The 15,154-nt window shown below is 38.5% G+C and overlaps 1 protein-coding gene and 1 pseudogene across 3 annotated transcripts in view; both read right to left on the bottom strand.

Annotated features, from left to right (window-relative positions):
* Window positions 1–5,168: 5,168 nt before the first annotated feature.
* ARPP19 (cAMP regulated phosphoprotein 19) overlaps window positions 5,169–15,154 on the bottom strand; it is a 17,799-nt gene continuing 7,813 nt past the window's right edge. Inside the window, exons 2-4 of one of the 3 annotated variants that reach the window (XM_014453439.1) lie at window positions 12,128–12,196; window positions 10,233–10,355; window positions 5,169–9,384 (exon numbers count right to left, since the gene is read on the bottom strand). In XM_014453439.1, coding sequence (XP_014308925.1) covers window positions 9,214–9,384; window positions 10,233–10,355; window positions 12,128–12,169 — 336 coding nt within the window. In that variant the 5' untranslated portion in view covers window positions 12,170–12,196 and the 3' untranslated portion in view covers window positions 5,169–9,213. Of the gene's footprint in view, window positions 9,385–10,232; window positions 10,356–11,915; window positions 12,027–12,127; window positions 12,197–15,154 lie in introns of those variants that run through there. The other 2 variants (XM_014453441.2, XM_006085945.2) reach the window with 2 other exon arrangements.
* Window positions 7,133–7,233, bottom strand: LOC111825384 (annotated as a pseudogene).

The raw sequence follows: 15,154 nt of genomic DNA, 5'->3' as shown, positions 1-15,154 counted from the left end.
TCTACTAGATTCATCTGCACAAGACTTAGGATACTTAGGATATAAGAAATAGGCTCTGCAAATAGAACTTCCATTGCCAGTGAAGGTGGCAGCAGAGGTGGCCAAGTTGGGTTCCTGGCTCTCAGTTTGGTGGTGGCAGCAGCAGCAATTTCCCTATCAAGCCATTAGTGGAGCATGTTTTTGGGGTTGTTCCTAGATTTACATCAAGACTGTTTCTCTAGCCCTGGCTGGTTTGGCTCAGTGGATGGAGCATCAGCCTGCAGACTGAAGGGTCCCAGGTTCGATTCCGGTCAGGGGCACATGCCTGGGTTGTGGGCTCAATCCCTAGTAAGAGGGTGTGCAGGAGGCAGCCGATCGATAATTCTCTCTCATCATTGATGTTTCTATCTCTCCCTCTCCCTTCCTCTCTGAAATAAATAAAAATATATCTTTAAAAATAGACTGTTTCTCTAGCATTTCGACAATTTTGTAAGTGACCTGATCTAATGAGCCAGAATTATGAATTTGTGATTAAGAGCCCTGACCATGATATAGTGTATGTGCATATCTATATATATATAAAAGCCTAATATGCAAATTGTCCCTGCGGGAGTTCCACCAGGAGACCGATTGCTCACTTTGACGTGCGCTGACCACCAGGGGGCAGTGCGGAATGAAGGAAGACCACGGCCAGCAGCTGGGGAAGTGAGGCTCTGGCAGCCGGAAGCCCCCGATCGGCCCTGATCGCCGGCCAGGCCTAGGGACCCAACCCGTGCACAAATTTTGTACGTCAGACCTCTAATACATACAGTATATATATAGCAGGGGTGAATGGGAATGGCTACACTCTCAATGGTGTAATTTCTATCAGAAAATATGTATTGGGCACTTACTATGGCCAGGCACTGGGCTAAGTAAGTGCTACAGCAAAATAATGTTACTTTTCATGGAAAGGAAGTAACTGAATGAATGCAATTAGAATGCACTGTGATTACATGCTAAAATGTTATGTGGAAATGGATATTGTGTGTCAGAGGATGGTACAATTAACACATGGGGGAGGAGAATATTCCGTTTCACAAAGGCATGTTTGAAATAGTTCTAACTAAAATATAACTAGAAGTGTATCAACAGATATCCCTAGTAAGACAAGACAAACCACAAATTGGGAAAAGATATTTATGATGTATATAACTATTCACAAAACTTTTCAAAAATAAAGAACTTCCACTTCTTCTAGGGGACCTGAACTAAGACAAAGGCAACAAGCAATGGTTGCCATACTTGGAATCTAGAAAATAATGGAATCAGTCAGTTCAGGAGGGCAGCTAGGTCCCACGATGAGAGCTGTGCATTAGGGATCATAAAGCAACAAGTTCAAATTGAAGCAAGGGAGAAGTGGCCTCTAGGGAAGAGTTTCTGGAACATAAGGAAGACTCTAAAATACTAGATATGATGGAAGACATGAAATAATTGTGGCTATGATAGAAGCCAAAAGTACAAGGGGAAAATAATAATTAGAAACACCAAGAAAAACAAAAACTATAGAAAGAAATGTAATCAGAGTATAAGCTGTGATCTGCAGTGAACTGTATGTATCATCCTATAGAGCTGAAGACTATTCATGATTATTAAATAGAACTTAAGTGTTGTTAACTGGATAATGTAAGAATACAGATGACAAAAGTTGAGAGGAGGGAGGAGAGTCAAAGGAAGCATCAGGGTGTTAATATTGTCATCTCACACACTAGAGGGCTAAATACTGTTGATAGCCAATAAAATAAGAAATAAAGGTGAAAATATATTATTTGACATTGTAAAGAAAGCCTATAAAGGAATCAAAAGTAGTGACATTATGATCCTAGGAAGAGGACATGAGGAATGTGGGAAGTGCTGTGAACTAAATCTTCATCAGTCTTGACAACCAGTAATTTGTGCCTAAAATTAAGAAATCAAGAAACAGTGGTATAAACATATTCTTGAGCGTAAATGGAGGCAACTATCTGAAAAAACACAAAACAGCTTGACTGTTTCAAGTAGTTCTCCTCTAGAGAGCCCAAGTCTGTAGTAGTGGTACATTCTTAAAGCTTTTCACTATCGCCTCCTATACTACTTGAGTTCAGAATTACAAGTATAATTTTAATAGAAGCAGGAAAAGAAATCTAGCAATTTAATTTAGAACCAACTATCAGTTCTATCATTCCTTACCATATATTTACCCTATGACTGATGCCCCACTGGACGGCATTTGCTCCATTCAGTTTTGAAAATGACCTCACCACCTGGATGAGACTAAGGTCATTTGGTGAGCAATCCTCTAGTGCAGCGGTTCTCAACCTGTGGGTCGTGACCCCTTTGGCGGACAAATGACCCTTTCACAGGGGTCGCCTAAGACCATCCTGCATATCAGATATTTGCATTACGATTCATAACAGTAGCAACATTGCAGTTATGAAGTAGCAACGAAAATAATTTTATGGTTGGGTCACAACATGAGGAACTGTATTTAAAGGGCCAGAAGGTTGAGAACCACTGCTCTAGTGCCTCTTTTCCCCACCTGAACTCTGGTCATTAATCCTCTGATGCTTGGGAAGACATGCCAAGACTGATCTCTTCACGCCTACTCTCGATCCCAGTTCTTGCCTCCTTTGATTTCTCCCCCTGTATTTTTGGTTTTGCCTATAACCATACGTAAACCTTTCCTACATTTAAAATCAAAATCTTCTTTCATGTACCTCAGAATCTCTCAAAAGAACATCCTCACCTTTAATTCATCTTTAGTTGTTTATCATTCTTCTATTCCTCTGCCCCATGCCCATGCATAGCTTCTCCACTGAAACCGTCCTTGCCAAAGGACCAGCGATACCAATTTCCCAATTTTCTGGCATTTTTTTCAGGTCCCACTCTTCTCACTGCTGTACTACACTCCACACTGGAGACCATTTTCCTCTTATTAAAACCTTTTCCTCCCTTTGCTTCTGACTCTTGTAGAACATCTCTCATGGGAATAGGAATATACTGCAATTAGCTGGCAACATCATAACAATATATTCAGGAGTTACAAGTATAATGAATAGTTCTTTCAAGTTTACATATAAACCTGGCAGAAAATAAAATTCGTAGGAATACTACTATATATGACCATTTTAATTACCCCAGTGGACAACATGAGCCATGTACCTAACTCATATACAGGTTTTCAAGACAGATATAATTAGTAAATGTCTACCATTAAAAAGAAAACGAATATTTTTAGTCTATCTTTTAACTAGTACATCCATAGTGATTGGGGCTTCTCATAATATTGATATTAAAGTAGTTGAGAATTAAGGAAGATATGAAAGGTTTATATTCTATAACTTGTAAGTGTGGCCTGGCAGAAAGCTGCCCACTGGAGCCTGCTTCTGATCTTTATCATTAAAATATGACTACCCTCCAGGGATAATGTCTGCAGTAATTCAAACAAATGGTAACTTCCATTTATACACAGTCATTACAAAACATTAGCTAGAATAGATGCAGAAAAACAAGAACCTAAAATACATCGCGATCAGCCTTATGCATTGGAAATGGGTCAATAAAGGGCCTTGGAAATCAGATAAAGTATGCTTGCAAGGACATGATCACAAGCAAGAGCAGAGAAGCAGCCAAGTTAATACATCCTTGCCATGGAAACTAGGTATACCAATTTCAGTTGTGAAGTTTCTGAGAGCAAATCTCTTTGACATTTCTTCATTCACAGAAATGCTGAGTATAAAGGCCTACTTCAATGAAAGCTAGACTCGGCTCAGACTGAGAAATCAAGCATTATCTCTCTGTATCCATCCCCTTAATCTGGTTTTCCACTTACATTTCCAACCCAATATTCTATTTTACTTTACTTGTTCAACAAGCATTTGAGTATAAGCTGCTTCTAGGTGCTAAGGATACAATAATGAATTAGACCTCCCGCTAAGAAAGTTAAAAGTTGAGCTGAGATCCAAAGAAAAAGAGGCAGCCAGGTTAGGGGAAGTGTTTAATGGAAAAGAAACGTGTTGAACAGGAGCAGGAATGAACATGGAACATTTTAAGAGGTTATATAATCTGTTAAAAATGGAAGCAGGATGGAGCGAAAGGATGGGTAAGGGCACAGCATGAAGGGAGCAGGAGCAGAAAGTGATGTTAGAACTGCACCAGCTATCCAGGTAAGAACTATTAGTGGCTTGGGGTGTGGTGGTGGCAGTGGAGATAAATCGAAAATTCCAATAGATTTTGGTGGATGTTGGTCCCAGCTTGAGGAAGCAAGGTTGGTCTGAGCACTTGAGTTGAAGGCTGGAGGAAAAGGAGAGTGTTAAGGAGAAAAATCAAGAGTTCCTTCACATGCCATGATCTCCATCCAATCTTCCTTATACAGGTCCACATTTCCTAACTCCTTGACTGTTTGTGTTCTTTTGTTTATTTTTTATTGATTTCAGAGAGGAAGGGAGAGGGAGAGATAGAAACATCAGTGATGAGAGAGAATCACTGACTGTCTGCCTCCTGCACACCCCACACTGAGGATCAAGCCTGGACATATGCCTTGACCGGGAATCGGACCGTGATCTCCTGGTTCATAGGTCAATGCTCAACCACTGAGCCACACCGGTTGGGCGACTATTTGAAAGTAACAGTCCCTCCACTTAAAATGGTCTCCTTCCTACCTTTCCCCCCACCCATGCCTACACCAACCTATCTCCTAAAGCCACTTGTAAGACTACCCTGATATTTCATTCATCCCGTTTATCCCCCCAAGTTGAATAACTCATTTCTCTAGATTTCCTGGAACTTTATTTCTACCTCTTAAGAAATGTAATACTTTCTACCTGAATTAAATTTTCTGCACATATAATAAACATACCATTATATATCTTTTCAGAATGTAAGCTTCTTGTCTCATCCATCTTTCTATCTCTGACAATACTGTACTAGCGTGTTTTATACATGACATGGATAAGACTCACAATCTGCAAACATTTAATGTTACCTTAAACACAAAGCCTTCACAAAGTAAAAGTTAACTGCTAGAATCTCATTAACACACATTAAAACAAAATTTAAGACTGCAATAATTCTTTCTGTATATAAAAATAGCCAAAATCTAAAAGGATCAACTTCACAAAATACACTGAAAAAACATTAACATTTAAATGAGACAAAAACTGCAAATTAAATCAGTAGAAATTAAGTAAATCAATTTATTTTTCTGTATATTTCACAAGTATAATTTTGGAAGGGCTACTTGACAAATTTCAGCATTAACTGCCAACTCTACAGACATGTTCAACAAAAAAGGCATTTACTCTTGGCCCTTTTAGTACAGTGTCCTACTGCATCACAAATAAGAGATGTGGTAACAGATTTGAGGGTATATTAAAAGAATTGGGTATTTCCTTTCAAATGCTATTTAGTTGAAAAATAATACAAACACACATTAATGGTTATCATCACCACCAGTGACTCGCAGAATAAGACATATAGGCCTACTTACTTAAATGACCGAAACTATTAAAATCAGTGTTTTTACTCTTATTTTAACAATACCAGAACGAGATTTTTTAAAATCTTAATTTTACAAGGTGTGGTGGGGAAGACTGGCAGTGTATACTGAGTTGCAGAGTTGGGATGGTGGCTCAAATTGGTCATTATTCAGATTAAGATAGTGTTTTAGAACATTAAAAATGTGTCCTTAATTGTAACCTATTGGGAACAATAGTAAAAATTGGTAATTCAAGCCCTAAATACCATTTAATGAAAGCCATCAGGGCTTAAATAAGTCAGGATGGGGGACGCAGTAAAATGAGGTGAAAAAGGAAAGAGTGGACATGTGTTTGGACATTGGGGAATGTGAAAAGGCCACCAGAGAAACTGTTTTAGTCGTCACTCAGATGTGCTCTTCCTATAGGCTTCCTTGCTCCTGGCTCACCAAACACCAAGTTTAGAACACAATTTAAGTTGAGATTACATTTCAACTTTGATAAAGCATCACTAATTTGGACTAAGAATACATCTGATTTAGTAAAAAGTATCAGTTATATTCAGAGGTATGGTTTTGTTACATCAAGTAAAAAGAGTGACTAATTCCCACTGTTGAAGTAAAACAAGTAGAGGCCTTACCAGGTCAGCAGCACAAAAGGGTTGACTAACTAGTAAATGGACTGCAAATATGCTCCTTCTAGTTCATCAAAAACAATCCAACAAGCATTACTACTATTCCAAATGCCAAGAACTGTCATTATTTTAGTCAGCTGTAGCTTTCAAAACTGGCATGTTTCTCAAAACTGTACTATCAAGTAGGAGCTACTAGACATGAAACAGATAATTTATTTCAGACGTTATCCAAGACTTTCATGAAGTATTTATCTTCACTTTACTTCAGCATTCATCTAAAATAATAAAAGGGTAATATGCTAATTAGACTGGATGTCCTTCCAGATGAAGCCCCAGTGAAGGGGGCAGTGGCAGAGGTGGCCGCAGGGGCCAAGCCCCTTGCACAAATTTCGTGCATCAGGCCTCTAGTTTATAATAAACAGGACAATTAAAAGTAGCCATCTCTCAAACCACAACTCTGCAATCATAGAAATGGATGAATATGATTGAGCTCATCTAGTCAAAATCTTCATTCTAGCAGTGGTGAAATGATCTGCAAATGTCAGCAAACTGAGCAGAGGTGAACCAAAAACAGAAAGCTAAAACCTCTCCATCCCAAGCACCAATAATGGAGGCTAAGCAATTATACCTACAAATCCTTAATGACAGGTCTTTCCCAATGGAAAATCCTGAGATTTTAAGCACTGTGACTTTACAGAAGGCAGGTTGGTTTAATGAGGAAATTTTTAATAAAAAGACAATCAACAATATTTTATTTTGGGCACTTATTCAGTATTTCACAGATCCTCAAGTTTTGAGGTAGGTTAAATATTAGCTTTGTATTTTACAAACTAAAACTCAGGCAGACGTTACATCACTTGTCACAAATCACAGCAGGAGTCCTATCATGGTCAAGAATAATACGGTTTCTCTGATCTTTCAGATTCATCTCTGATGCATAGATTTAATGGTGACAGCTTGCACATAAGCATTTTAAAAAACTAGATATTGCAGAATTTCTACTTTGGAGTATTTTGTAATTTTTTTTTTAAACATGGAACTATTCATGAATTTGCTTGTCATTCTTACAAAGGGACCATGCTAACCTCTATTTTTCCAATTTTAGTGTATGTGCGTCAAAGTCAGCACAATTTTGTAATTCTTAAATCGATCCTGCAATAATTATAGGTATTGTGGAATATCCTACTTGTTCCCATTTCCTAAAATTACAAATTAACACATTACTGATTTTGTTCATTTCTGCTTTTGGGGTGGGTAGAGCACAAAGATGATCAGTGAGCTTTCCTCAGAGCGTTAGGCTGTCTTTAAGTGCAGGTGCTATACTCAAAGCACCATCTATGATGATTTAGGTGCCTGGACCCAAAAGAAGGGAGGCCCTGTACAAGTCAAGGATGAAGAGAAAAATAGTATCATCTGATTACTGATCCTCATCACACTAGAACATTACAACGACTTATGGGAAGAGTTCCTAAAGAGCAGTAAATTTGTCCTAATAAAGTCTGTTGAAGTTCTTACTAATTAGATAAAAACACAAGTAAAAATAAATTGATATTTTATTAAAGTGACATCTATAGAAGCAAGACATCTAAATATTTTAGTATGAGCATGTTCCACCTATCATGTACATTAATCGTCACAAGCTTAATTCACTTAGCTCATCAGAATTCCTTAAAATTATTTACCAGAGTTCAGCTCATCCTGACATAGGTTCTCGGGCCAGTCTTCTCAAGAACTTGTTTCATTATAAAGTTCCTTTTACTGAAACTGTCAAATACTAATAATATAGCAATAACAATGGTTAACGAAAATGTTGTTAAGGAAAACATCATTATAAAATCCAGCATTCAGCAGAGCAAGTTTCAAGAGTTAGGATATAGACATTATGCTTCCGAACAGACTGAACAGCACAGCCCAATATTTGAGTCAAAGAAGCAAGAAAAAAAAAGAAGGGAGGGGCCACAGGAGGCAGAGCTTTGAAGCCTTTTATTTTAGTGTCCCCAAAACTGACTGTGGAAGTAAAAAGTTTCTACATTTAAAAGTTTATATAAATTACATGAATTGCAATTTCCCTAAAAGTCAAAATGAAATGTTCTGCATAGGACAAAAGATATGCCTAAGCAACATATCATATTTGCACAAGGCCACTGAATGTCATGGATATTAGTAACAAATGAAAAAGCTTGTCTATGGCAGACTGAGCAAAGATGTCAGTTTGGTATTCTATAAGCCCAGGATTGTAAACTACTCTTACTATACAAAAGCTCTAATGACATACAGAGTTTTGTGTAGGAACTTTTGTGCTTCTGGTTGGCACATCATCTACTTTCTAATATATGAAATTAATACAGACATTTGTGAGAGGTTGTGCAAAACTATTGTATTTACAAAAATGGCACAAAAGTGAATTCAACAGTCGATGCACATGCATACTTCATTCATATCTTTAACAACAAAAGGTATTCTAACTATAGAACTGAAGAAGAATATTAGCTTCAACGGCAGTTGTTAAGCACTAGCGTCACATAAGTTACACCAGAATGGGCAAATATTGCCCAAGTAAACTTCTATTGTTAAAGCTGAAACAGGTTTAAGGCCATTCAAGTCCAAGCACAGAAATACAAATCTTTTGGAGCCCCATCTATTTGTGTTTGAAATATGTGACTTTTCGTCCAACTTGTGGTCTTAAACTTCTGTTTATAAAATCCAAAAGGAAGATACCAAAGAAATCAATACCATAGAGGTTAATTAAATAAGAGTAACCTACAAAGCTATAATTAGGATGAAGTAAAGAAAGCCAAAACATTAAAATTGTAAAACTTGCTTCGTAGTTGTTAGGACCTCCCTACACTAGCAGTTAGGTAATATATACAATTATTTTCAAGTAGATTACTTTATGCTGCTCTAACATGTTCTCTTCATCAGTGCACTGTTAAACTAATCAAAAACTCTTACATGTATCTTCCCTTACAATAGTAGCACACACTACCACTACCTGCAAAGCTGTCACTCTCAAATGACTTTGTGAGTGGAAGGAAATAAAAAGCGGGGAGTGACATATTAAGGAAAAACAATGGGAATTAGAAGATTCATGCAGTTCAGCTCTTTTAATCAGCCAGCCAGCTTGCTAGCAACAAGGGATGGTTTCCGCTGAGGAAGGTCCTGTGGAGTGGGAATGTGGTCACCAGTGACCTCTGTCTTATCCGGGGCTGCAGCAGGAAGTTGCTTGTTCTTCATCTTTGCTTTAGCCATGTTGTAATCTCCAGAATCAAAATATTTTTGCTACAAGAAAAAAAAAATTCAGAGAATTTAAAAGCTTTCATATGCAATTACACTGGTTTAAGATGTGACTCTATATTGCCAGTCTAAGTTATTCTAACAAAATTTAAGCAAAAACAAAAATTAGATGAAATAGCTATCTCTGTCAGCCACAAGTCAGCCAACGGAGAAGTTAGGCAACAACCCTTTCTTCAGGCTTACTTATGTCATTCTGGTTTCAGTATAGAAGCCTCAGGATTGACATCAGCTTCCTCATCAATCCACCCAGGAAGGAACAGTCCTGGACTTAAGGAGTGAAATGCAAGCCTTTCATTTACTAGTGGAAAAAGCAGGCTCATTTCATACAAATAAAAGGTATTTTAAGCCTTTGGATATTATGTAGAAATCACCTTGAAAACAGTTAAAAGTTAAAAACAACAACACAAAGACATGAGCAGAAGAATAAATACCAGCATCTGGATGGTGGCTGCTTTTGGAGAGAAGGGAGAAAGGTGATATGCAAACACATGTGGTAGGTTTAAGTATATCTACATTTTCTTTCTTGCAAAGATAAAGCTTATGTAACTATGGCACGACATAAACCTGTTAAATCTGCGTGGTGGGTATATGGGTTCTACTGTATTATTATATTATCTTAACCTTTCTACATGCTCGAAATAATTTAGAGTTAAAAGTGATAAAAGAATCCTAGATTCTTAATTCTTATCATAGGATGAATAGGCTAAAACATTACGGAAAAAACCATTATACACACACACAGAGCTATATATGCAGATACCCATATCACAATCCCTATCGGCACACTGAGGTTATAGAGCTTAAGTATTTGAAGACTAGACAAAAGAACTTACCCCTTTCTGCAATCGTTTCCTTAAGAAATCGGAACCACCAGGCTTTTGTCCCAGGTGAGGATACCTTGCTTTTAATTTTGCTTCTTCAGCTTTCTCTGGATTAGTCACTTTATCTTCCATTTCCTGAAAAAATGTTAAATAAATTACTTCTTTATTACAATTCAGTTATTTAGAATAATTCACCTTTCAATACTTGGATTCTGACTTTGTCTAATGCCAAATAATGCAGCATCTGACTAAAAAATGAAACACAGAAGCTTTTAAAACATCTCTATCTTCTTTTTCCCAATGATCCATGTGATAGCTCTATTATAGCTGTGTGATGCATGTGCAACACCCCACACAGTGGATAAAAATATCAAGGTAACTCAGCTCTGAAGTCTTGCTTGCCATTCCTTGTTAGTCATGTATAATTCATTTATAGTTAGTTACCTTCTATGGAATTCATCAACTCTTTGCCTATATATGGAAAATCATCTTAATACTGTTAAAATACACAAGGTATTTTTGATCACCTATTTATCCAAAACCCTGAATGATTGGAAGCTCCTGAGATTCTTTAATACAAATTAACAGCAGCTTAGTAACCAGCACATTTTTTTCTGAATAACTCATTACAGAAGACTGTGACATTTGTAACGGAGAAAAACATCATCTTCATCAGTCTTCATATATATATATATTATTACCTAATTATGCCCCATAATTAATGACCCTATTCACACTAAACATTCCATTCTTTGATGTATGAAAATGTGTTTTCTGACCAATGACTGTCAATATCTTAAGGCTATTCACTTTTTTTGTTGTTGTTAATCTTCACACAAGGACATATTTTTTTATTTTTACTAGTAGAGAGAGTGGAAGGGAGAAAAGTGGGGGGAGGGGAGATAGGGGGTATTAATGTGAAAGAGACACATCTATTGGTTGCTTCCCGCAAGTGCCCTGACTGGGGCAGGGATTGAACCTGCAACCCAGGTATGTGCCCTTGACCAGGAATCGAACACAGGACTCTTCGGTGTGCAGAACAATGCTCTAACCACTGAGCAACTGGCCAGGGCAAGGCTATTCATTTTTAACACCAGCCCTGATATAGTCTAGTTTCTTCCCAAGAGCCATCCTATCCTATATAATAAAGAGCTAATATGCAAATGGTCATCACACCCTTGTGTTGGGGCCCGGGGGCCTGAGGCTGCACCCCCCCAACCCCAGCACTGGGCCAGGGGACCTGAAGCCGCACCCCCCGCCCGGCACCGGCCTGGGGGACCTGGGGCTGTGCCCCCTGCCCTGCGGGGCTTGATGGGGGTGGGGCTGGCTGGGTCTGGGACTCACACGATTTCGCGGAGCACGCGGGTGGGTGGGGACTTTACTCTGGGTCCCGCGGCACACCCCAGACTCTGACAGGAGAGAGATTTTCTTATACATTTTACTAATTTTCTTTCATTTCTGACACTTCTATTATAGAGAAAGGGCAAATAGCAATATTAAAATATTTCCTCTAATTCCCTTTTAATGTGCACGAATTTCATGCACCAGGCCACCAGCAATTTATAAAGAAGCAGTGTTCATTGTTTTATGGCAAGAAGTGTGGAAGAATGAATGAATCAAGAAAAACAGAACTACCCTGATATGGGAGGCAGGGCAATGGCAAGGTGCACTTTCTAGCTAATGTACTCTACATACCAGCTCAGCAAAATGACACACTTCTGCATATCCCAATTTTTCCAGGTTATTTATGAAGAGTCAAAAAGCAGGAAGGTTAAATCCATAAATGTCAAGCCTACTGTTCTTATATAACAAGTAAATAATTTATCAATCTAGGAAGAGAAGAAAAAACTTTGTACAAATTTCCTCAAAATTATATTCATACATGTTTTATAATCAGCTTTATTCACCTTATATAGCATCAATATCTCCTTCATCTTGAACAGCTTCATGTGTTGTTACATCTTCTCAATTTTAGTCTTAGAGGATTTTGAGAAAAAAGCAGCTGTTGTCAAATAGACTTGTTCTATGGAGTTTCCTTTATGTATATGCTCCCTTCTGCTTCAAGTGTTTACTTTCCTCCTTTTATGCTGCAGTTTCATACATCTATTTTGATTTTTAGTCTCTTTACAGTGGTCATATCATTCACTCACTTGATTCACACAAAATTCAACTAGGTGGACTCAGCCAGAGATAAGACTCTAAAGAGCGCCCTAACTGGTTTGGCTCAGTGGATAGAGCGTCGGCCAGTAGGGGGTGTGCAGGAGGAGGCTGATCAATGTTTCTCTCTCATCGATGTTTCTAACTCTCCCTCTCCCTTCCTCTCTGTAAAAAATCAATAACATATATTTTTTAAAAAAAAGAGAGATTGTAAAGAGCATCAGTGACTCTGCCAGTCATTCCATTCAAGAAGGTTATACCCCAGGCCCGGCCAGTGTGGTTTAGTGGTTGAGCGCCAACCTATGAACCAGGAGGGCAAAATTCGATTCCCAGTTGGGGCACATGCCCAGCTTGCAGGTTCCATACCTAGTTGGGGGCATGCAGTAGGCAGCCAATCAATGATTCTCTCTCTCTCTCCCTCTCCTTTCCTCTCTGAAAACATTTTTTTAAAGGGTATGCCTCAGAGAGTTGAAGTGTGAGGTGTGTGATGCATTCCTATGATCTCAATCCCTGAGTGTCTCTCAGAGTGCAAGCATATCTATGTACTTATCAATCTAGTGTTGAAAAACTTAGCCTCTACAACACAAGCCTACTCCTCAGTTGGCAATCACCTGAAGAATCAGCCCAGCCATCTGTTCAAACACCAGACAACAAGTGAATACTTGACCTACTGAGAACTGATGGGAAAGTTTCCAATATGATCATGACTTTGTTGGGATTTTTCAAGGGGGATTTTAGTTATATGCGATTTTGCCGTATTACTAACTTTATTTTTTTAATTATATTTTATTGTTGAAAGTATTACACATAGTAGTACATATATCTCCTTTTTTTTCCCCATTGACCTTCCCCCAGCCTCCCCTACCCCGTCACATGCCCTCATCCCACCCCTACTAACTTTAAATTTAAGATTGCCAGCTCAATGTAGGAGGTGGGCCGGGTCACTGCAGTTTCTTCTCGGTGTCTCAGCATTCGCTCAGGCATCTACTATGGCCCCAGGGTATTAGCAGTGTTACAATTCAGAAGTGGAACTGGGAGGAAGGACCTACACTTGAATTCACTGTAAAATTGTTTTTTAAATTGGTGGACATTAAATTTGGATGTGGGCTGGAAAGGACTCCAACCTGATTACAGCCTTTCATCTCAGAACTTTCAAATTCAAGCTTTCAAATGTGTTAACTGAGTCCCACATTTCCACTGAAACCATCCAGCTTTCTTGGGCCTAGGAAATAAACGCTCTCTGCTTCTTCCTTTGAGTTGAATATCGTTCTCTATATCTAAGATTTCTGGCATAGGGGCAGCAACATTTCCTAAATTGCAGTGTTTCTTCAGGTTTTCCCCATTTTATATAAGGAGGAAAAATTGGACACCATATGCCATCTTATCTGGCATTCCCTAACTTTCTCAATAAGGAATACATTTACATATAATAGTAAGCATGCTCAATTCAATTAAAATAATATACTATAGAAGAATGTTTTCGGCAAAACCACAACTATAGCTGAAAAGAAAATTTAGGTTGAGAATGGATTTTCTTGAACTTTCTTGCCAAATACATAACACAATGGCAAGTCCCTGCCAGATGAAAATTCGTAGCTGGATTCATGATTTGAGCTGCATTTAATACCAAAGGGAGAAGAGATGACCAAACATAGTAAATTACATTTTTAAACATAGTAAATACCATCAATACTTTTCATGGATCATAAACAAACATTCTTGATGTTCTGCAGATGTAGATAGATAGTTCTAGGACCTCACTGGTAAGCAAATTCAAATGCCTGGCTGGACGCTCAGCAATACTCCAACACAGCTACACATTTGCTTGTGGCGTGAAGTATAAATAACATGGCAGGTAGCAGACTAGGTACACTGGCATTCACCCCAGTTACCCTTCTCTAAAAACTCCCCTGAATCTCTACAGTTAGAAGCCTGAAATGACATTTCTCAAACTGCATTCTTATTAGGTTCTGTCAGTGGTACCTACACCAGATTAAAAAGCAAGCAAGAAAGAATCTATTCTGTTCCTGGTGATGCCACTAACAATGTAGCAGTAGCTCTTGTAGGGGCCATGAGCAGATAAACTGAGGCTACTGTGGCAGCTACATGAAGTGGGCATGGAGGACATTGGGCTCACAATAGTGCTCACTCTTGCAGGGTCAACAGCTTTCCCACGCCACTGGAACCACTGCTCTTCTATCCCTTCTAATAATTTGTAAACTAATTCCCCAAATCACACCCCTTTCGTTTAAAACACCCAAATAGGTTTCTATCCTCCAGAAAGGACACCAACAGATAAATTCAGGTAAATAAACAACTTATCCCTAGAGCCATGTTAAAAAAAAATGCAAAAGGGAACACAGAGTTTGGTGTGTCTGCATGTTTCTAATTTTCCTCAAAGGAATTGCTAAACACTTATTTTTTTTAAATATATATTTTATTGATTTTTTACAGAGAGGAAGGGAGAGGGATAGTTAGAAACATCGATGAGAGAGAAACATCGATCAGCTACCTCCTCCCCTACCCCGTCACATGCCCTCATCCCACCCCTACTAACTTTAAATTTAAGATTGCCAGCTCAACGTAGGAGGTGGGCCGGGTCACTGCAGTTTCTTCTCGGTGTCTCAGCATTCGCTCAGGCATCTACTATGGCCCCAGGGTATTAGCAGTGTTACAATTCAGAAGTGGAACTGGGAGGAAGGACCTACACTTGAATTCACTGTAAAATTGTTTTTTAAATTGGTGGACATTAAATTTGGATGTGGGCTGGAAAGGAC

The sequence above is a fragment of the Myotis lucifugus genome, unplaced genomic scaffold (genome assembly GCF_000147115.1).
Source record: "Myotis lucifugus unplaced genomic scaffold, Myoluc2.0 scaffold_23, whole genome shotgun sequence".
Classification (NCBI taxonomy): Eukaryota; Metazoa; Chordata; class Mammalia; order Chiroptera; family Vespertilionidae; genus Myotis; species Myotis lucifugus.
Note: the sequence above shows the minus strand (reverse complement) of the source record. Positions and strands in the feature narration are given on the sequence as shown.